At 44.1% G+C, this 24,044-nt stretch overlaps 1 protein-coding gene across 1 annotated transcript in view; it reads left to right on the top strand.

Annotated features, from left to right (window-relative positions):
* The window catches only part of HCN4 (hyperpolarization activated cyclic nucleotide gated potassium channel 4), a 53,602-nt gene that overhangs the window by 22,388 nt on the left and 7,170 nt on the right, over positions 1 to 24,044 (top strand). The window contains exons 3-4 of the mRNA XM_039339441.1: positions 13,425 to 13,586; positions 20,062 to 20,280. Coding sequence (XP_039195375.1) covers positions 13,425 to 13,586; positions 20,062 to 20,280 — 381 coding nt within the window. The remainder of the gene's footprint in view (positions 1 to 13,424; positions 13,587 to 20,061; positions 20,281 to 24,044) is intronic.

Raw genomic sequence — 24,044 nt, forward strand, 5'->3', positions numbered from 1 at the left:
CTTCAGCTACATCATCCTTAGTTTTCCTTCTGTTCCTGGATTTTTTGCAACCCATTTTCTCCTTCCTTCAGCTACATCATCCTTAGTTTTCCTTCTGTTCCTCTCTTACCGGTTTCACCTTCAGCAGAAAGATATGAGATTGCGTGTTACTCCTTCTCCCATAGAAGATATGCAGTATATATTCTACACCAGTGTTTCTCAACCTCCATAATTTTAAATGTTAAATTTAAATTTTAAATGATGGTGTGGACTTCAATTCCCAGAATTCCCCAGCCAGCATGCTTAGAAGCCAATGAACCAATGGGGAAGCAGGCTTACTAGATGATCCGTTGGCATGTTAACATTCCGCATCCTATCCCTTTTACGTATTTTTCAGAGCAGTATAACTCGATTGGCGTGCACCAGTTTCCGTAAATGATGAGAATGACATTCACACACTGTGAAGGTGGGAAATGATGGAGAAAGCTGATTAACCAGGCAATGTTACAATTAGTGAAGGAGTTGCCAAACAATTATTCATAGCCAGTTGAAGACGGGTTGATCGTTCATCACCCAATGTCGTGTTTTACTTGACTAAGAGGCCTGCAGCCCAGCTTGGTTCTTTTCTTTTGTGCACAGGAAGTAATGAGAAACCAAAGAGGAATGTTACTTTTAGTGGCGGTAAGGATTGTCCCAGGAGAGACAGTTTAGTGTGGTGGTTAAGACACTAGCCTAGAAACCAGGAGACTGTGAATTCTAGTCCTGCCGTAGACACCAATCCAGAAAAGTGGCCTTGGGACAGCCACTCTCTCTCAGATCTAGGAAAAAAGAGGTAAGCCACTTCTGAAATCTTGCCAAGAAAAAACTTCAGGGGCTATCCAGTCACCAGAAGTCAAGACTGACTTGAAGATATAACCCTCCCCCCAACACACAAACAAACACAAAAAGTCCTCAATTTCAAAGTCACTGCCACCAAGAAATCACACCATTCAAATTAAAAAAAGGAGCCCATTTGTAGCTTGTATACAACTTCAGTTATAAAGCAAAAGGTTCAGTGCCTCGTCTGTCATTACGTGAACAAAGAGCAATTATTGTGAAGGCCTTGGTGCTCTCTGAGTGTGGTTGTTTGCTTGCAGACATTTCATTACCTGACAAGGTAACGTAATTGCTCCTTGTTTTATGCAGTAGTTGGTCCTGGCGGTATTGATGCGGATGTGGTTTTCTCCTTGGTAGTTCCTTTATTAGGATATTGTTTTCTGCTTATTTGTCTGGTGTTAATCCCCGCTTATCTGGGTAGAGACTGCTGGAGAGGATGTTTTCTGGTCTTGTTGCTTCCTTCTTATTTATTTTTATTGATTGATTTGTATCCCGCCTTTATTATTTTTTTAACAAATAACCCAAGGTGGTGAACATATCCGACACACCTTCCTCTCCTTATTTTCCCCACAACAACATTCCTGTGAAGTGGGTTTGGCTGAGAGACTGGCTCAAATTCTCCCACCCTGCTTTAATGGCTAAGGCGGGACTAGAACTCACAGTCTCCTGGTGATTGGCCCAAAGTCATCCATCCTACTTTCATGACTAAGGCACTACTAGAACTCACAGTCTCTTAGTGATTGGCCCAAAGTCACCCATCCTGCTTTCATGGCTAAGGTGGTACTAGAACTCCCAGTCTCCTGGTGATTGGCCCAAAGTCACTTGGTCAGCTTTCATGATTAAAGTGGGACTAGAACTCCCAGTCTCCTGGTGATTGGCCCAAAGTCACCCATCCTGCTTTCATGGCTAAGGTAGGACTAGAAGTCACTGTCTCCCACTTTCTAACTTGGTACCTTAACCACTAGACCAAACTGGCTCATACTTGTAGGTCTGGTGTTATGATTTTCTGTTTCTTTCCTGCACCGCTATTTTGGGATATATATCAGAAGTTATAGCGTGGTTTGTATGCTTATCCCACCCTAAAATGATGGGAGACAGAGGTCTCGACGCTTAGCTCTGCTCTGTTTGGGAGCAGAAGCTTAAGGTGCCATCAAAAAGCTTTCGGAGCGACAGGTTGATGATCTGTGGATGGAACCTTCCTCTTCCTTAATAACCTTGACCAATCAAAGAGCTTGAACCCATCTCCAGTGCTGAAGTCCAGCTTTGTCCCCAGGTTGGCTGTCAAGAGGTGTGAAGGTTTAATAGATGGTATCCAGGTGGATTAAAATTATTTTCTGAGCACCACTGTGAAAATAAGCACCTAAGAGACACTTGGTGGACACGTAATTATCATCCTGTTTGCCCGATTAATGAATTCGGGTTCAGCTCAGGGAGGAGCTGTGCTGCTTGTTTTCCATTCGCCCACGAAGTTGCCTTCCGGGGGACGTTTGGGCAGGAACAGCCCCCGTTTCTCACTTGATTCTCAAAAGCAGATTTCCTGAGCAGCCTCTTTTTTTTCCCTTCAGTAAGATGTGATTGTTTAACAACTTGAAATGTGCTCAGTTGCTTGCAGCCGTGTAAGGAAGCCATTTTAGAGGAGAGTGAGGAGACTTTGAAAACCCACATAGATAAACCTCTGAAATTTCTCTGTTGTGGGGTAGAAGAAGAAGGAAGCCTTGGTAAGACCACGTGTGGAAGATTGTGTTCAGTTTTGGTCGCCATGATATTAAAAAAAGGACGTTGAGGTTCTAGAAAGAGGGCAGAGAAGAGCAAGAAGAATGATTAGGGGACTGGAGGCTAAAACATATAAGGAATGGTTGCTGGAATTGGGTATGTTCAGTTTAATGAAAAGAAGGACGAGGAGAAACATGATAGCAGCGTTCCAATATTTCAGGGGCTGCCCCAAAGAAGAGGGAGTCAAGCTATTCTCCAAAGCACCTGAGGGCAGGACAAGAAGCAACGGATGGAAACTAATCAAGGAGAGAAACAATCTAGAACTAAGGAGAAACTTCCTGACAGTTAGAACAATCAACCAGTGGAACAACCTGACTCCAGAAGTTGTGGGCGCTCCATCATTGGAGGTTTTTAAGAGGAGATCGGACAGCCATTTGTCCGAAATGGTATAGGGTTTCCTGCTTGAGCAGGGGGTCAGACTAGCAGACCTCCAAGGTCCCTTCCAACTCTGTTATTCAGTTATTCTGTGGGAAGCATTTTTAAATATTCAGTTTAACATTTAGAAATAGTACTGTAGCTTAAGGGCATTTCCTTGTCAAAAGGGTAACAAAAAAAAACAACAGTCCCCTTTTCAGCAAGCATGCTACAGGTCATCTCAACTTATGACCATTCATTTAGCAATGGTTCAAAGTTACAACAGCACTGAAGGAAGCGACTCACGATCAGCCCTCTCACGCACAACCATCGCAGCATCCCCACAGTTACATGACCGAGATTTAAGCCTGTGCATTTACAGTAGTCACCGGATCACCATTTGCAACCTTCCCGACATGCAAAATCCATCGGGAACCCTGTGATTCACTTAACGACCATGTGATTCCCTTAATGACGGTGGCAAAAAAGAGATGGTGAAATCATGAGGCCTTGCTTAACGACCGCAGCCCTTACTGATGAATCTTCCAGCCCCTATTGTGGTCATCACTATTGAAATTAAGTCATGAGCAACTGGGAGGGGTGTGTGTTAAGGAATACCAAACATGTGGGCTCCAATTGGGCACCCGAAGCTGCATGTGACCACGCACCTGTACCTCAGGTGGCCTGATCCCTTGCAGTTTGCTCCAATGGGAGAGGCTGGAAGTCTCACTCCTCCATCCAGCCTCGTCTGCAGCTTGTCTGATATGGTTTTCTTTTGGAAAATCTGAATTAGACGTTCCCCTCAAGAGGCAGGGACCAGGTGCCAGATCCCATCTTGCAGTCAATTAGCTGCTTTCCTGTTTCATTTCCAGCCTTCATTTTCAGCTCAGCAAGAAATCCTGCTTGGTTTTCGGAGAGAAACCGCTAACAACCCCATTCCCCGGGGTTGTTGTTTTTTTAACAGTTTCTTAGCAGTAGATCTGGGCCTGCAAGAGCCGACCTGTCATTTTGCTTCCAAACAAAAAGCCCAGGTGTTCTTATATTAGACAGGAGTAGATCCCACTTGTCGGGCTGTTGTTTTCTCGTTCTGTCCTGCGGTTCCAGTGAGATGCAGCATTCAGCTAGGAGAGATTTTGGGAGGCCTAGTGCATGCGCCTTTGGCGGAAAATGTATTTGTAGTTTCCTGTCTCTTCTACTGTCACAGACAATCACGCACACGCTGGTGAAACACGGCAAAAAGGCGATCTCGGTGGGACCGGAGCGGTGATCGTAGCAAGATTTTGCCTGCGTCGTATCTAAATGATACTCCTGTCTGCTCCTGTGCGGAGTGCAACACTATCAACAGGGTTCCTAATCCAAATTTTATCACAAGGACGCAGAAGTGTAATGTTGGCAGGGATCACAAGGTGATCTAGTCCAACCCTCTGAAATCTGCAGGAAAAAACAACAACAGCTGGACAATTCATGAGCAGCAACTGTCCAGCCTTTTGTCCAAGAACCCACCATCTCCATACGTAGGTAGACCAGGGTTGGGCAGCTCTGGCCCCTTGACGACTTGTGGACTCCGATTCCCAGAGTTCCCGGAGTCAGGAATTCTGGGAATTCTGGCAGTCGAAGTCCGCAGGTCATAAAGGGCCCATAGATGCCCACCCTGGATATTCGACTGCTCCGCTGTTGATGGATCTTATTGTTTAGCTATTTTTTCTTTAGACCTTCCTCTTCTCTGCTTTAGATTGTGACCATCCATGGTCTGAGTCAAGAATAGCAAAGAGGAGCCTACATTTTCATGGATGGCTCTTCTCCACTTTTACTTATTATTTATTGATTAGATTTATAATGCCGCCCGTCGCTTTGATAGGACAACTCTGGGCGTGAAGTCCCAGGAGTGCGGTGTCAGATGAATGCAGAGTTCACACTCACACAAAGCTCAGCGGCTGGTCTCCTGCCTTCAACAGCCGGAGTCAGACGTTGGCAAGCGGGCAGGGCCGGATCCTCCCACACTGTGGAGTCAGAGGAGTTGGCTCATCTGGGGTGCCCTCAATGGCGCCCGACTGCATCAGCATGCCGGACAAAGCGACAAAGCGTTGCGTTGTGCCTCGTGCGGAGAGAAAATCCCTTGAAGAGAGAAGCGAGTGGGCTGAGCAAGCTGTTTATTCTTCAGCCCCCCCCCCACATCCCAATGCTTTGGGGGAGGGGAGGGAGGGCTGGGGAACAGCTGCCCTCAAGAACACAGCTGGCCCAGAGATGATGCCTAGCCAAGCCTTTGGCCTCCCTGGGAGCAAGAGGCATGGCTGGGAAGCACCAGCACCAGCACCAGCACCAGCACCAGCACCAGAACTTACTTACTTACTTTCTTTCTCTCTCTCTCTCTCTCTATCTCTCTCTCTCTCCTCTCTTCTTTTTCTTTCTTTCTTTCTTTCTCTTTCTTTTTCTCTTTCTCTTTTTCTCTTTCTTTCTTTCTCTTTCTTTCTCTCTTTCTTTTTCTTTATTTCTCTTTCTCTTTTCTCTTTTTCTTCTTCTTTTTCTTTCTTTCTTTCTCTTTTTCTTTCTTTCTCTTTCTCTTTTCTTTTTCTTTTTCTTTCTTTTCTTTTTTCTTCTTTTTCTTTCTTATTTCTTTCTCTTTTCTCCTTTTCTTTCTTTCTTTCTTTTTCTTTCTCTCTTTCTTTTTCTTTCTTTCTCTTTTCTCTTTTTCTTCTTTTTTTCTCTTTTTCTTTCTCTATTTATTTCTTTCTCTTTTTCTTTTCTCTTTTCTCTTTTTCTTCTCTTTTTTCTTTCTTTCTTTCTTTTCTTTCCTTTTTCTCTCTTTTCTTTACTTCCTCCTTCCATTCATTCATTCATTTGGCTTGTTTGTCACCCGTCATGCCTGGAGGCAATTCTGGGTACCTTACAAACATTGAAAGCCAATAAACCAGGGGTTCCCAATGGGGGGGGGGTAACGAGACAATATTCCAGGGGGTGGGAAAACTTGGGTTTTCAAAATTACAGTGTATATGCATAATTTGTTGCCGTCATTCTGGACTTTTGCAAGGGGTGTGAGAATATATCAGGAGCGTTCTAGGGGTGTGGGGTATGGAAAAGGTCGGGAGCCACTGCAATAAGCCCTGGAAGCAATAAGCACTGGTGAGCCTTACATTCATCCAGGTGCAGGTGACCATGGCTTGAGCTGAACCAGCCAGACCTGCCCCCCCCCCCCAAATTCTTTGCCACCAGGAACCAATGTGCTCAGAGAAGAATGGAGAGTCCCTACTTGAGCAGAGAAGGGGGGCTCCTTTCTGGAACAAAGCACTAAAGAAGCGATGGGAGAATCTAAATTTCTTTGCAAGCTGCTATTCTGAGCACACACACATTGTCGGTCTGATCTCCTGGCACTCCGAATGGAATTAATCAGTCCGTGTGGGCGGGCTTTGCCCAAACAGTGGCTGATTTCATGTTTATTCAGCCAGGAATATTGACAGATTATTAGCATATTTGTAGATACCTGGAAATTTCCAGAAGGAGGGGAAGAAAGGAGGAGGAGGGGGGGAAGGAGGAAGGAGGAGGAGGAGGGGAGGGAGAGGAGGAGAAGGAGAAGGAGAAGGAGAAGGAGAAGAAGAATGCTTTTTTAGTGTTTGCTTTCCTTCTCTTTCATCTGTCATAGTTTTGAAAGGAGAGGATCAGGATGGCCACAGGACATGGTTCAAAAAAAAAAAAAAATGACTGTAATGGTGTGGTCCAGGTCCACCTCTCTCCACATCTGTCTGTCTGTCTCTCTGCCTCTCTCTCTCTTGTGTGTGTGTGTGTGTGTTACCCATACAATACACATTAAAAACAAGCACATCTTTGATCATATCAACCCAAATTGAATCAAAAACATTGCTAATATCCTAGTGTCAAGCACAAAAGACTTCTCTGCGAGAAACATTTAGGAGAACATTTGAGGAACATGGATCCAGGAGATCTTGAAGAATTAAGCAGTAACAGATCAATGAGTCCTGATGGCATTCACTCAGGACCCCTTAAAAATCTGAAATGTAATATTTATGATGGCCTAGCAAAATAATTTGATACTCAAATATTTGGATGGATGGATGGATGGAGGGAGGGAGGGAGGGAGGGAAAGAAGGAAGGAAGGAAGGAAGGAAGGAAGGAAGGAAGGAAGGAAGGAAGGAAGGAAGGAAGGAAAAAAGAAAGAAGAAGGAAGGAAGGAAGGAAGGAAGGAAGGAAGGAAGGAAGGAAGGAGGGAGGGAAAGAAAGAAAGAAGGAAGGAAGGAAGGAAGGAAGGAAGGAAGGAGGGAGGGAAAGAAGGAAGGAAGGAGGGAGGGAGGGAGGGAGGGAAAGAAAGAAGGAAGGAAGCAAGGAAGGAAGGAAGGAGGGAAGGAGGGAAAGAAGGAAGGAAGGAAGGAGGGAGGGAGGGAAAGAAGGAAGGAAGGAAGGAAGGAGGGAGGGAGGGAGGGAGGGAAGGAAGGAAGGAAGGAAGGAAGGAAGGAAGGAAGGAAGGAAGGAAGGAAGGAAGGAAGGAAGGGAAGCTTGCTGAAGAAAATCGGCATGGATTCTGCAAAGGTAGATCCTATCTCACTTTCTTTGGTTTTGTCAGGCTTTTTGAGTGTCAATAAGCTTGGGGAGAGAGGTAACACTCTTGACATTATACTCTGATTTTTCAGAAAGCCTTTAAGGATGTTCCTTATGAAAGACTCTTGAGTAAACTTCAACATGTTTCTCCTCTAAATGGCCAGCTTCTCCTCTTAATAGCTGCATGTCTGCCTCAGTCACCCTTAAGGACACCTTGCAAGATTCCTCCCTGCAAATTGCCCTATGAATATTTGACTCTAAAATGGAACTTCTAAATAAATAAATCAGCTCTGCAACACACCTAATGCATTTTAAGTACACTCTGGGTAAACCAGTGCACCACGGACCAGGAAGTACATTTAGAAATCCTCTTTATCTTTGTATGCTTACATTTCCAAGTTGGTTTCCTCCCCCCCCCCTCCAAAATCTCAAACTGAAAATTGCATCAGTGGAAACTGGATGATTTGTGTCTTCAGAACGGGGAAGCATAAAAGTGAGATAACATATATGTATATATAAATAAAAAAAAACTAAAAGAAAGCTAACAGCCGAGAAGAATAGAGAGTCGGAATATAGAGAGAAATAGCAGATTTGTGCAAAAAGATTAGAAACAAACACACACACACACACACACACAAAGACTTCTGACTTTTTTTACGGCAGATAAAAATAAAAGCTGAGCTCAGCCTTTGCTATACAATTGCAATAAACTCCCTTTTCATGATCCTGTAATCCCTTAATTCGGGATAGTATCGGGGTGACTGGATAGAGCTGAGCATTTGCTGGCTGGAGGCCCTTCCTGAAGCCACACAGAGTTCACAGCAGTTTTTTTTTTCCATTGAACCCTGGGAGAGAAACATCTGCCACTCCTTAGGATTGGACTCTCAGCCTTCTAAGTGGAAGGGGAGCATCTTTCACCTCTAGGCCACCATGCCACTCAATACAATTGCAATGGACCCTCCATTTTTATCACTCTACAAATATTGCTAGCATTTGAAAGCAAGGTCTTGATTTAAGAGACCAAAATATCCTACAGCCCATTCCTAGTAAAGAGTTGGGCTTGTGTGTCTTCAGCTCCCAAAAATTGAGGACTCTCCACATTTGGAGATTTGTAGAAACCTCGTTGCCACATCTGTTCCAGGATTCAGCCTCTCTGTGGTTATCCTTGAAAAGGCAGCGGTGTTCATTTAGTGCACGGTGAACTTAGTCCTAGAAGTGTCAGGAATTCAAAGACCTTTCCAGCCATTTATAGCTTCTCCACCTTGGGGGTGAAAGGTCCAGTGGAAACCTCAAGAACAAGCTGCTCTAAAAGGAAGCATATCATCAAATGCTTTTCTCTTATCTTCCATCTCAAGACATTTTCATGCTTGGAGATGAGACTCATCTGGGCTGTCAGCAGCTTCCTTTCTTATCTCCGGCCAATGCAGGGCCCCTTCTAGCTTGGAGTTGACCAAAGGCCCTTCATCCTTTCTCAAGCACAAAGCAGCACAAGAACCTTCGCCCGCTTTTCAGCCAGCTTGTGGGTTGGCAGCAAATCTCCTTGGACAGAGGTCCTTTCCTTGCAAACTCTCAAAGAGGAAAAGATGTAGCCAAAACCACAGAGGAGGGGGGAAAATAGGAATTTTCAGGCTGCTCTGAGTTCTTTCTAGCCGGGGGTACTTAGCAAGTGGCTGTCCGGATGTTGCTAATGGGCAATTCTCATCATCTCATTTTATATCTCATGATATAAAAAAAGATGTTGAGACTCTAGAAAGAGGGCAGAGAAGAGCAACAAAGATGAGGTGGGGCCTGGAGGCTAAAACATATCAGGAACGGTTGCTGGAATTGGGTATGTCTAGTCTAATGAAGAGAAGGACGAGGGGGGACAGGATAGCATGTTCCAGTATCTCAGGGGCTGCCCCAAAGGAGAGGCAGTCAAACTATTTTTCCAAAGCGCCTGAAGGCAGGACAAGAAGCAACGGATGGAGAAACTAACCAAGGAGAGAAGTAACCTAGAACTAAGGAGAAACTTCTTGACAGTTAGAACAGTTAACTAGTGGAATCACCTGCCTCCAGAAGCTGTGAATTCTCCAACACTGGAAGTTTTTAAGAAGAGACTGGACAGCCATTTGTCTGAAATGGTATAGGGTTTCCTGCCTGAGCAGGGGGTTGGACTAGATGACCTTCCAGCTCTGTTATTCTATTAATGTCAGAAGGGCTGAAAACAAAAGGCAATCACTGTAGAAGAGACAGCTATGTTAGATCCCCGTAAATGGGCAATAAATCAGGTGGGACCTCTTTTGGGGCTTGTGTGGATTCTGCACCCTAATCTTTTAGACATCTCTGAGACAAAGGTAGCATTCACATCTCAGCTACTGCAACCGTTAAGGTCCTCTCTCTTTCCTTCATAATAATAATAATAATAATAATTCTCTTTCTTATAAGCTATTTTGGGTAGTGAGAGCCAGGGTGGATAGTGGTGAAAGCCCCTGGCTAGACACTGGGAGACAGTAAGTTCTAGTTCCACCTGGTACACAAGGACAACTGGGTGACCTTCGGCCAGTCCTCCTTTCTCAGCCCTAGGAAGAAGAAGACAAGGTCAAATCACTTCCAAAATTTTGCCAAGGAAACTCAAAGGCACACAAACACACACAGCTGTTTTTACTGCCCATTTAGCTAAGTTTCTAGGTCAGTGATGGCGAACCTTTTAGAGACCGAGTGCCCAAACTGCAACCCAAAATCCATTTATGCATCGTCGAGTGCCGGGTGGGTGTGGCCCGTTGGCTGGGTGTGGCCCATTGGGTGGGCATGGCCCATTGGGTGGGTGTGGCCCATTGGGTGGGCATGGCCCATTGGGTGGGCGTGGCTGCGGTGGTAACGGCAGACTGGGTGGGACTAAAAAGTTCAATCAATCAATTCCAACTTTGCAATATTTTTTTTCCCGCAAGAAGTTGAAATTGACTGATTGATTGAACCTTTTTTTTATTTTTTTGCACAAGGCGGCGGAGGCCTAAAGCGAAAAGGTTTTATAAAACCCATCTGAAGGCCTAGGACTGGGGCAATGGCCCGCGTGCCCAAGAGAGGGCTCTGAGTGCCGCCTCTGGCACCCGTGCCATAGTTCGCCACCACTGGGCTAGACTTATTTTTCAGCTGAGTACCCACCCTATGCTAAGCTCTGGTTACAAACGCACACAGTTGCTGTTTTCATACCATTGTGTAAAAACCATTTTACAGCTTAATAAGGATCATCTGGTTCACACATCTGGCAAAGACAAATGCAACATATGGAATCATAAATTAGCCCACTTTTTTATATCAACTCTAGAGTGATGTTGAATCATGATCAAAACTTTGGAATTTGATTGTTTGTCAGGAATTATGGTTGCATCGTGAATGGAGGATGGTGAAAAAAAAAATAACATTGAGCAATTGAAAAAGGATGATTATTTCAGGTGTTAAGTTTTAGAAATGTATAAGTTACCTGTCTTACAATCATATTCATTAATCGAAGGATGAAGTATTATTTTCTTCTTTGGCAGAGAGATTATATTGTACAATAACATTTTGTATCTGATTATACTATAGTACGACATGGCATTTATTACTAAATCAGTGCCTATCTGCACTGCAATATATAAGGAGATTTTTTTTTCTGGTTTCTCCATTTTTACCTTCTCTTCTTTTTTTTCCTGGTTCTTATGATTTTTTTTTAAAGTTCAGGTTTAGAACATAGACCATACAATAATTGGAAGGGACCTTGGAGATCTTCTAGTCCAACCCCTGCTTGAGTTTGTAGGAGTTTGTTTAGTTAACTTTTTTTTTAATTTGTTTAGTTTAACTTTGTCCTTTTTTTCTTTTTCTTTTCTAAAATAAAGATTCATTTGTTAAAAAGAAGTGATTTGCTTGATAAAACATACATATATGCACACACAAAAACCTTAAGGAGATATATTTGTATCGGGGCAGGCTCTGTCATTAAAGAGAGCCTCAATCGGTGATATCATAAATTAGTTGCAAGGAATACTTTTTTTTTTTCTTCAGAAAAGGTAGGATCTTCTATAAGTCACGGTAGCCTCTTCCTGTGTTTTTCTTGACTGCAATACAAAAAATGGCTTGCTGGTGCTGTCTTCTACACAAGAGGTCCTCAACCTTTTAGGGACTGGTTCCGTGCAGAGAGACTTTTCCGCAGACCAGAGGGTGTGTGGTTTTGTGTGCTGCCTTCATCCTGTGGATGGGGCTTTCCTTATTTGTGCGGACCGGTTGCTGACACACCACTGACTGGTACTGGCCCATGGATGGGGATTGGGGACCCCTATTCTAGACTGATTCTTCAGTTTTTTTCATTTTGCTTATTGCTCTGGACTTTCTTCATGGTCTTCCTTCTAAGCGCATACCAGGTTGGACCCTACTTAGCATCTCCAAGATCAGCCGAGACTGGTTAGCTACTGCCATCTACTGTGTTACTCTGTTAGTTATTTTGTCCTTGTAATTTTACTTCCAGGCTTGGAGAGAAATGTCTTTTGATTTTTGTCGTTGTCGTGGTTTATCTCACATGCCGAAATAACCGTAGCTGATCTTGGCTGCCACTTTGATTTAGAAAGGCAGGAGTGTTAGCTGCTCCTGTTCTTGAATATATACAGATACAGACACACACACACACACACACACACACACACACATGCAAAGCCCAATTTTTCATTCAAATTTAATCTGACTCTTGGGGGGGGGAGGATTTTGGTAATGTTGTTCTCCCTAGGGCAGTGGTTCTCAACCTGTGGGTCAGGACCCCATTTGGGGTCGAATGACCATTTCACAGGGGTCGCCAAACAACGCAGTCTGCCATTTTTTCCCCCCTTTTCCTTAGCTGTGCTACTCCCTTTTATTCTATTGGCTTTTGAAAGCCAACAGAATAGACTCTCTTGAATAGAGTCTAATTCTATTGGCTTTCAAAAGCCAATAGGAATTGTCCAGGCTGTCTCTGCCCTGCTGAGCCCGCCAAAAGTCCCATTCTGCAAACGGTGTTGCACAAGTTGAGTAGTCCTCGACTTACGACCGGTTGAGTAGTCCTCGACTTACGACCAATTGGGGGTCGCGGCATTAAAAAGGTTGAGAACCACTGGTCTAAAGGGATGTTAATCCCCTCTCTTTTGCCTGCTGCCTCAACTGACATTTGCAGAGTTTTGATGGAACAGTTCTACCTTGTGGATAAAATAAGTCACTTGAACAATAGATAGATTTGGCTGCAATGTCCACGTAAATAAGTCATCTACGTTTCCAATATCTCCACACTCTGCCAGATCAACTTCTTCTCCAATAGCAGGAGAACTCTCTCAAAAGAGTCCTGCCAGTTCTCAGAGTTGGCAATGTGGAAGCCGAGCCATCTCATCAATAGATCCCTGGGGTCCAAGAGGCCATTTGCACCAAGGCTAGGCTTTGAAAACTATCCTCTCTTGGCATGCCTTAAGCATCATGAGATACTAACTGTGCGTTTTTGTTTAGAAGAGGACTGTAGACTGGATGGGCTTGTTCTTGAAGCAGAGCTGCTACTTCAGAAGAAGGTGGGGTGGTTAGAGAATGGAACTGGATTTGGAGCAGGGGTCTTCAAACTTGGCCCTTTTATGACTTGTGGACTTCAACTCCCAGAATTCCTCAGCCAGGCACATGTGCCTGGCTGAGGAATTCTGGGAGCTGAAGTCCACAAGTCATAAAAGGGCCAAGTTTGAAGACCCTTGATTTGGAGTATTTAGATTTTCCCATGGAGTCAGGAAACTCCATGGGTGAGGTCAAGCCAATCGTGTCCTGGCCTACTGGCTGGTTAGGTGGTCTAGTTTGAGAAGTCTGTCATCCCAAGAAGGTAACTTCAACATTTCCATATTTTTGGCAGTGAACTTTACTGGTGAATCCTCTTCTTCTAGATCTTCCATATGACCTATGACCTGGCCAGTGCCGTGGTACGGATCGGCAACTTGATCGGCATGATGCTGTTGCTGTGCCATTGGGATGGCTGTCTCCAGTTCCTGGTGCCCATGCTCCAAGAATTTCCGGGGGACTGTTGGGTGTCGCTGAACCGCATGGTGGTGAGTTACTGAAAGCCTGCACGGACCCGCTTGGCACTGGTGAATCACCTCTAGTACAGCAAATAGAGCTGAGGTGTCCCCCAATTTCCATCTAAGAAGCCCACTGTTTGATGATCAAACATTTCCTTCCAACCTTACGTCTAGGTTCTCTGGTTTTATCCATTTTCCTTGCAGGCCAATCAAAATATGGGGAAGGTTGACAATCATGGGAAGCTGACGATCGATAAATCATGTCCTCTTGCAATCACAAAAGTGTCTTCTTCCAGATCATTGCTACGATGGGGCCAGCTTGTTCTCAGCTGGTTTGAGAATGGTTTCCAATTTTTTTTTTCCTACGTGATGCTTCTCAGCTGGGTTTCACAGGCGAGGTGCCATAAAAGTCTACTAAAAGATACTATTTTCAGTTATATTTCTTTCCGTTGTTCGGGGGCTGCCCTAACTGCCCATAGATCCCAATCTGGAAAAGGCCCATGGAAAGATGTGCTAAGGAGAGCTTTGCTTGGGATTTTGCAGAAATGGGGGGGGGAGTCTCTAGATCCAACAGAGAGAGGACTATACGAAAAGAAGCAGGATTTTTTTTAACCATTCCATGGCTCCCTTATTTATTTATTTATTCAATCATTCATTCATTTATTTATTAAATTTTTGTGTCATTCATCTCACCTATAAGGTGACTCTGGATGGCTTACCAATTATAAAACAAGCCCAAAAATGAATACATTAAAAAAGCGTTAAAATTACTTAAGATTATGATGATAAAACTATACCGAAAAGATTTGCTTGTTTGTTTATTTATCAAATGTATACCCCTATCTCACCAAAGGCGACTCTGCGGTGGCTTACGGACGTTGAATAAAACGCAGCATAAAATATTAAAACAATAAATAAGGGAGCTTAAATTCAAAACAAATGAAATTAAATTAAAAGCGAAACAGGATAGAAAGGGAGGGAGCAAATTGTGCTTGGAAAGGAGGTGTGTGTGTGTGGGGGGGTGTGTGTGTTTCTGTGTTCCATCAGCCACCTCCTTATCATTCAACGAGAGCAAAACACAGGACATTCCACCTATTTGAGTTTGCTCACCATTCTTTGCCAGAAAATTCCAAATCCCAGTTCTTTTTTCGTCCATTCCGATAAGAATTATTAAAGGGAAAATACACACACTTCCTCTGCCAGGCACCAACTTCACACAGATGGAGTGTGAAGAATCTAAGGTATGGATTACCAAGGCACGTAGGTAAAAGATTGAATGAAACAGGTCCAGGTAATCAAAGTGCTGGGAACCGATTCACACATGTGCACGCACACCCCAGCAAGAAAAGTCAATCTAAATTTATAACCTCTAAAAAAAAGGGGGGGGGGGATAAATCTAGATTAGGGCATGATCACAGTCTAAAAATACTTCCACATTTGTTTAACGGAGGAAAATGACTTCCTGAATGGCAGGCTTTGTGGTTTTATGAGAGGAACAAGAAGAAACATTTTAAGGAAATATTATTATGACTATCATATCCTCCTGTAGTATGTCAAAGATGTGTAGATGGTCGCTTCAGGGCACCTGCAGTGAGGAAATGATCTTAGCCCCATTTAGAAATTGATTGATGGATGGATGGATGGATGGATGGTTTAATGAATGGATGGATTAATGAATATCAATGTATCAGGAGAGAGTATAAATAAATTATTTCCTTCCCTCCCACCTTATCTTCAAAGTCCTTCATATTTTGTGAATGAATCCTTCAGGTAGAATCCATACATCGGGGGCTGGGAAGCTATGAAATTCAAAGGCTGTAGTACTACAGTTCCCAGCAACTGCAGCCCTCATGGGGAATGGATTACAAATCCTCATGTAATAGTTTATTGAGCCATTTGGGGAAGGAAGGAAGGAAGGAAGGAAGGAAGGAAGGAAGGAAGGAAGGAAGGAAGGAAGGAAGGAAGGAAGGAAGGAAGGAAGGAAGGAAGGACGGACTTATTGAATTGGTTGGCAACTGCTGTATGAGCTTGAGGTAGGGGCCCCAAAGCCTGGTCTGGTTGGGTCTCTTCTGCTCAAGTCAGGATAAGAAGCAAAGTTGAGGTGGATCCAGAAGCAGCTTCCTGCTTTGAGGATCTGGACCCAAATCAATCGGATGAGAAGAGATAGAGCCAGGGGTTGGAGTCAAGAGAGGAATCAGTCTGGAATCATTACTTGTCCATAAGCAAGCCAAGTCTGGGCAAGTCCAGCTCTCCCCTCCCCACATTTATTCCATTAATGGTTACAGATTTAGCAGTTCCATGCTGAACGTTGTTCATTCAGTTCAGTAAAATTAGTTTCGAGTTTCAGAACATCAGTGTTGGCTGTTCTCTTGACTTGGCCCCTTTTGGGGGGAGCGCAGCTTCCGAGCACACAAGCTACTCTGGATTCTGAGAACATTTTCTACCTGACTTTTCAAGGACATTCAGAAATGTGGACTGGAAGGAGCAATTCAGAAAAAGATTGGCAAAGAAGGCAGTTCCGGCCTTTCTCACTTAGCTAAACACTGGATTTGGGATCACACCAAAGTCCACACAGTAGCTAAAAGTGACATTTGTCTTTTCAGGATAGCACCCTGAAGGTCAAAAATGGTAACTCCAGACAGCTTAAAGAAATAAAATCCCAAATAAAAAAACCCCAATAAATCATCACACATACACACACACACACACACACACCAGAGAAATCACTTGATGTGCTCCATATCACCCTGGGGTTCCCAGGCCTGCTGGCAAATCCATGTCTTTAGGGCAGTGGTGGCGAACCTACGGCACGGGTGCCAGAGGCGGCACTCAGAGCCTTCTTTGTGGGCACGCGTGCCGTCACCCCAGTCCTAGTCCTTCAGCTGGCTTTATAAAACCATTTCGCTTTAGGCTTCTACCGCCGTGCGCAAAAAAAAAAAAAGGTTCAATCAGTCAATTTCAACTTCTAGCGCAGCGGTTCTCAACCTATGGGTCGCAACGCCATTTGGGGTCGATCGACCACTTTTCGGGGGTCGCCAAAGGCGGCGATCCGCCATTTTCTCCCCTCCAGGGGCGGCGCCGCGCATGCGCGCTGTGCATGGGTGCCGTGCATGGGGGGCGGCGGCGCGCCTCGGGGGCGCTGCCGCGCATGCGTGCCGCGCATGGGGCGGCGGCGCGCCTCTGGGGGCGGCGCTGTGCATGCGCGCCGCACATGGGGCGGCGCCGCACCACGCATTCGCATAACGTTTGTGTGATGGGGTCGCCGTCACACAAACGTTGAGAACCGCTGTTCTAGCGGGAAAAAAAAGATCTTGCAAAGTTGGAATTGATTGATTGAACTTTTTAGTCCCACCCAGTCTGCCATTACCACCACAGCCACGCCCACCCAATTGGCCACGCCCACCCAATTGGCAACACCCAGCCAATGGGCCACACCCCGGCACTTGATGATGCATAAGTGGGTTTTGGGTTGCAGTTTGGGCACTTGGTCTCTAAAAGGGTCACCATCACTGCTTTAGGGCCTTTCAAAAGAGTATCAAGGTGGATTATCTCTGCAGGGATGATGTTCCACTGGGAGGAAGGTCCTTCTTCTTGGTCCCACTAGATCAGGGATCTCCAACCTTGGCAACTTTAAGACTTATGGACTTCAACTCCCAGAATTCTGGGAGTTGAAGTCCACAAGTCTTAAAACTGCACTAGATGGATCTTCTTAATGATCTGTAACTTACTTTGCCTTATCCAACAATTATCATTGTTTTGTCCTACGTGTGCCTCCTTCTGTGTACATACGGTGTGCTAGCTTGCAACTTCCTTTGCCCTCGTTCCATGCGGATTGCATTTCCTTCATACGGGTGCGCATGAGGCTGTGTGTACATAGACAAGGGGGCCACCCTATCTCCACTCTCCAAAATGAAGAGCAGATTCTTCCCCCTCTCACCCCCACCCCTGAAGTAGTTGCATGGGCACCGAGCCAAAATAACATTTGCCACCTCTCCTGGAGAAGCAGCAGTACAGATGTGTCATCATGCCGCAGGAACAATTTGTTTATTAAAAGAGGGATCTATTTTTGAAGTGCCATCAGCTCCACACAACTCCCCAAGTGGATGCTGCAACAGGACGGGTAGCAGAACGCAGGCTTTTGCAAACGGGTAATAGTTGTAGGGGGTTAAAGCCCTGAGATTGATCTTTCTTTTCAGCCTGGAAGATCTAGAGGCTGGTTCCTGCTTTGCAAATTTGTTAAGCCGCTAGAAGAATAAGAAGAAGGAACATGCATTGTCTGGAGCTCAAAGAAGGAAGAGGAACCTAAAAATAGAAGTTCAAAAAGTAGAACAAATAAAATGCGGAATGATTGATCCGCACAAGGGCAGAACCAGTCCGATGAACACTCTCTCAGTTGCCTCTAAGCCATCTAAGCATCTATGGCAGAGGTCCCCAATCCTTTGGGCACCAGGGACCGGTTCTGTGGAGAAAGGCTTATCCACGGACCAGAGAGTGCATGGTTTTGTGTGCTGCCTGCATCCTTCACATGGGGCTTCGCTTCTTTGTGCGGACCGGTTGCTGGCATGCCGTGGCCCAGTACTGGTCCATGGACTGGGGTTTGGGAACCCCTGATCTACGGCATTCAGCTCAGAGGGCGTATAGATGAATTTTTGGATGTGATGAAGGCTTTGGAAATGAGGGTCTGTCATGGGTTTCTTTCTAATAGTTTTATAAGATGTCTCCTTAGATCAGAGGTCCCCAACTTTTTGGGCACCAGGGACCGGTGCCATGAAGAAAGGTTTTTCCACAGATCAGAGGAGATGTGGTTTTGAATACTGCCTGCATTCCGAGGATGGAGCTTTGCTGGTCCATGGACCAGGGGTTGGGGACCCCTTCCTTAGATGCTAACATATTCTCTGGATTCAGATGGCTTAAATGATCCTCAATTTAGACAATGTGTACATTTAAATTGACTTGAAGTTATTTTAAGGGTGGTAGACAAGGTGCCTTGGATCATGCTGAGATTACATGTTGTTTCATGTCTGTCTATTAGGACATCTTTGTGTTTGCTAAGACTACATTCAAAAGCCTCCTGTATTTGTATCATCTAGAACAGTCTTTCTCAACTTCAATAATAAGATGTGTGGACTTCAACTCTCAGAATTCTTGTGCGTGGAGTTGACGTCCATACAATTTAAGGTTAACAAGGTTGAGATAGACTGATCGAGATACAGATACTTAATGTAGGAAAAAATGCAAGGCCAAAGAGGGACTTTTCAGGAAGATCAGCCCAGGTTCCAAGAGGACCTTCACCAATCTAGGACCATATTCCAAGCACCACAACAGCTTCCTCCCCACATTTCAGACTAGTGGTATACATGGGAGTGGAAGTCTCTCCTCCCCCCCCCCATTAAAAAAAGGCAAGGACAAAACTTTGATTGTACTGTTGTAAGTGCCATCGTGCCTTTTTGGACACCCCCCATGGACACCACTGTTCCAGACGGATGCTAGTCAAGTGCATCTTGAGAACTTAGAAAGAGAACTGGTTACAATTCGCCTGTTCTGACTTGAGGTTCTCACCAACCACCCGTGGTGCATTCAAGCGTGGAACTAGCAAGGTGTGGCAAGCCTGGTGGTCATTTTTTTTAATTAAATTTTTTATTCATAATAAAATTAAAACAAAAATGGACAAACATGACATTCCAGAATGAATTTTCCTATCAGTTTGTTTCTCATGGTACAAAAGTTTAATACATCGTTCTTAACCTCTATATAAGCCTCATTCTTCTATACAATACAATTATATATACAATTATATGTACAGTTATATATATCTTTTAATTCTACCATTAACTTGAAGTCCGAGCAGTTCTCCTTAATTCATACCAACGGTAAAATTTATCCCAGATTTCGAAGTATTCGTGTTCTGTCTGGTCTTTCATAATCATTGTAAGCCTGTCCATCTCAGCACATGATAAAATTTTATGCAGGATCTCTTCTTCCGTTGGAGTTCCCTTATTCCTCCAATTTTGAGCAAAAACCAGTCTGGAAGCCGTTAAAATGTGTAGCATTGAATAAAGTATGCCTTTGTCATGCTTTTGCGTAGTTAAACCTAATAGAAAGAGTTCTGGTTTTGATTCTACCACTTGCTCTAATATTTCTTCCAACCATACTTTAATCCTGTTCCAAAAATCACGAGCTCGCGTGCATTCCCACCACATATGATAGTAAGTTCCACTTGTCAAATTACATTTCCAACATTTAGGGGAGACATTGGTACACATTTTAACCAATCTTGTGGGTGGGAGATGCCATCTATGAAACATTTTGTAGAGGTTCTCTTTGTAAGAGGTGGCCAAAGTAAGCTTCTTGTTTCTTGCCCATAGCCTGGTGGACATTTGACCCTCACTGACCCTTCAGAGTTGATGGGAGTGGTGGTGGAGCACCGAATGCAGGGAAAGTAGTCCCACCTCATCCAATTGTGTCCATCTCATTTTGTGTAACTCTCGTCTGTCTGTCTCTTCAGAATGATTCCTGGGGAAAGCAATACTCCTATGCGCTGTTCAAGGCTATGAGTCACATGCTGTGTATCGGCTATGGACAGCAAGCCCCAGTGGGCATGTCTGACGTGTGGCTCACAATGTTAAGCATGATCGTTGGTGCCACCTGCTATGCCATGTTCATCGGCCACGCCACGGCCCTTATCCAGTCTCTGGATTCCTCACGGCGACAGTATCAGGAGAAGGTAAGTGGCTTCTTAGGGGGCTTTGGTGATGAGGTTCAGCAGCTGGATGACTCTGGGATCCAGGTGCTGCTGAGATGTAGTCTAGGGAGTGGATCCTTCTCATCAGTTGTCCCTTCTTTCCTTTACCCCAAGAACGATCAGAAAGAGAGCAGAGGAAATGGTAGATGATAGATCATATAGACTGATATAAAAGAGAGATAGATGATATATGATAGATAGATGATAGAGAAAAAGGATAGATGACAGATAGATGACAGATAGATATAGATAGACAGACAGATAGATGACAGATAGATGACAGATAGCTAGATAGATAGCTAGCTAGATAGCTAGATAGCTAACTAGATAGATAGATAGATAGATAGATAGATAGATAGATAGATAGATAGATAGATAGATAGATAGATATGAATGACAGATAGATGATAAGAGTTCACTCACAGGAAATATTGCTGTTTCTTTAAAATGCATTATCTTGCAAAGTCAGTACCACAGACACAAGGCTGAATGTATTCAATTTAAAAAAAATTAGCTTAATTCCCAATTAAACAGAACAATCTAAGAATAAGCAAAACACTCAATGTGCTACCAAATGCAAACAATCAAGAAGATGCTTCGTTGTTCCAAAATAACGTTTGCAGCAAATCTTGCCTGCAAACAACCCCTGGAGGACTCATGCGTGATAAGGGCAGAAGGGCCAAAGCAGGGGTGGGGAGGCCAAATTAATGTGTTTGTTGTCTGCTTGTTTCACGTTGGCACTTACAAAATCCCCGCTACATTTGATTACTAGTGACAAGCAGCCTAGGTTCAAAGCTTCATGGCGACAGCATCCCCTTTGCTTGAGTGGTGATTCAAAACTTGACCGTGCTTGGCCCAGGTCAATCCCCCAATCAATTGATTGAGCAAATGCATACATTGGTGAGCTGAAAGGCCAAACCCAACTTAGATATATAAATTAAAAGATATGCACATTGGCATATTGGTGGCCATGCCATCATTGAGGGCTCTTTTGTCATACAGGCTAAAAAGTGTTTGGAAAACCTTGTATGAACCAGTGAAAATTAATGCATAAAATTCCTTGGGGGATGATCAGATTTAGCCATGCAGTCGGCTTGTGTTCCTGTGCTTTTTAATGATCTGTACCTCATTCTGTGGTCTGCCCGGTAGATACGTTTAGTTCCATCTGTTGGTTCCATCCAATTCGATTCGTGCGATTTTTGTCTTTGAAGTCAACCGAGTGTGTGTTCTTTTCTGTGGTCGATGAATTGTCTCGTCCTCCTTTTGTGATTTCTCTTTCCCTGTCCGTTTTGGACTGCTTGTTGGGGGATGATAAGTGGGTAGACTTAATTATGATCATATGTGGGAGACAGAAAAAGAGGCGTGGGTGTTTTCTTCAGCGCAGGGAGAGATCAAATCTGAAGGACCAGCAGCAGTGGAAAGCAAACGCAAGGAATGCTGTTCTAATAAAATTGGTGTGAAATATTTGAATGGCAAAAGGAATCTTTTAGAGGGAAAAGAAATGGATTTGAAAGACAAAAGCTACACTTTTGAAGCCAGCAAAGTCCACATTCTGGACAGAGAGGGGTCAAAGAGGCCATCTAGGTACCTTGCTAAATAGTAGTAACTGAGAGAGGGTTCTTGGAGTCCTAGTGGACAATCACTTAAATAGGAGCCAGCCGTGTGATGCAGCAGCCAAAAGGCCAACACAGTGCTAGGCTGCATTCACAGAGGGATAGAACCAAGATCACCTGAAGGGTTAATACCACTTTACAATGTCTTGGTAAGGCCAGACTTGGAATATGGCATCCACTTTGGTCACCATGATGTAAAAAAGATGTTGAGACTCTAGAAAGAGTACAGAGAAGAGCAACAAAGATGATTAGGGGATGAGGCTAAAACATACAAGGAACGGTTGCTGGAATTGGGTATGTCTAGTTTAATGACGAGAAGGACGAGGGGGGACAGGGTAGCAGTGTTCCAATATCTCAGGGGCTGCCCCAAAGAAGAGGCAGTCAAGCTATCCTCCAAAGCACCTGAAGGCAGGACAAGAAGCAACGGATGGAAACTAATCAAGGAGAGAAGCAACCTAAGAACTAAGGAGAAACTTCCTGACAGAACAATTAACCAGTGGAACAACCTGCCTCCAGAAGCGGTGAATGCTCCAACACTGGAAGTTTTTAAGAAGAGACTGGACAGCCATTTGTCTGAAATAGTATAGGGTTTCCTGCCTGAGCAGGGGGTTGGACTAGATGACCTCCAAGGTCCCTTTCAACTTTATTATTAGTATTAGTATTAGCATTATTAGTATTATTACGTTAAGACTGAACATCCTTCTCTCAATGGAGGGGGAGGGCTGCAATCACCTGTTTACTACAAGGTCCTTTCAGCTGTTCCAAGCAGGCTCCACGCCCATTTGCATTATTCAGGTGACCCCGAGGGCACAGATAAACCTCCTAGTGGCCTCAATAACTCTCAGAAAGAATACTAACGACCAGAGGACTGCAAGGAATACGAATCCTTCCATCCTCCACCATCCAGTCGGAACTAAAGAAGCTTCTTGGATGAGAAGCGAAACGCTTTCAAGGAAAAACAAAGAAAGTCCAGTTGCCTTTTGAGAAAAGCAGCCTTGGGACTTTTGACCAGAAGACACCTGCCCCAAACAAACTGATATTTTGAGGCTTTTCCATTGTTAGGTTTTATTCTTTAAATTCCGCAGATACGGTTCTGAGCTTCTGAATAGGCTTGAGAAGATGAAAGTGGACAACACGATTAGCTTAGCACTGATGACCCACATCGGTGCAAACAATCAAACCTTAGTTTATCCCAGTTTAGACCCCACTCTAACACTAATAGTTAACCACCTTTGTCTAGCAGTAATAGTTAAAAAAGAAAATTATAATCTTGCTAATTTGGGGGGAATTGGCGTTTTTTTCTCTATTTTTTTTTAAACAATTACGATCATTTTAGCCTCATTTCATGCACTTTCTAATTCCAAACAGCTGGTATGGGGCACTTTATTATCAAGGGTGGGATGGGGTTCAAAGGGGTATCAGTAAATTGTTCACCAGCTCTGGTTTGCTGTGGGAATTCCATATTGCTTCTCCAGGCAAAAGGGAAAGGCAGTAATTTGCAGGGTTTTTCATGTGGATCTCATTTCAAAGTCATGGTGTGAACCTGCTTCCTTTCAGCTTGATTCTGTCCATAAAAATGATGGATGGATGTCCCATGGCACAGATGGGGGAGAGGTTGAAAGAGAAGGAGGCACGTGAGCAGAATTGAATGAAAGGCTGCCACCTGACCCAGAGATCCTTTGCTAGCACAGCTTCTGGATGGATTCCTATTGTACTGTCATGGTTCTGACAGATGAAACTCTTCAAAGGACTTTGAGGCATTGTTTACCTTAAAGAATCTTTATTCAAGGAGCATAGCATCTGCACGTACATAGCCAAAGACAAAATCTGAATTCCCCTCCCCTGAGCACATAGTATCAAAGCACAATTCCCTCCTCTAATTCACAGTCATAAATTACATTCTCCAATTAGTTTGTAATATTTGTAATAGTAGTAAAGTTGGAAGGGACCTTGGAGGTCATTTAGTCCAACCCTCTGCTCGGGCAGGAAACCCTACACCATTTCGGACAAATGGCTGTCCAGTCTCTTCTTAAAAACTTCCAGTGTTGGAGCATTTACTGCTTCTGGAGGCAGGCTTTTCCACTGATTAATTGTTCTCACTGTCAGGAAGTTTCTCCTTAGTTCTAGGTTGCT

This window comes from Crotalus tigris, unplaced genomic scaffold (genome assembly GCF_016545835.1).
Source record: "Crotalus tigris isolate CLP2741 ecotype Arizona unplaced genomic scaffold, ASM1654583v1 scf7180000017735.2152567, whole genome shotgun sequence".
In the NCBI taxonomy this organism is placed as follows: Eukaryota; Metazoa; Chordata; class Lepidosauria; order Squamata; family Viperidae; genus Crotalus; species Crotalus tigris.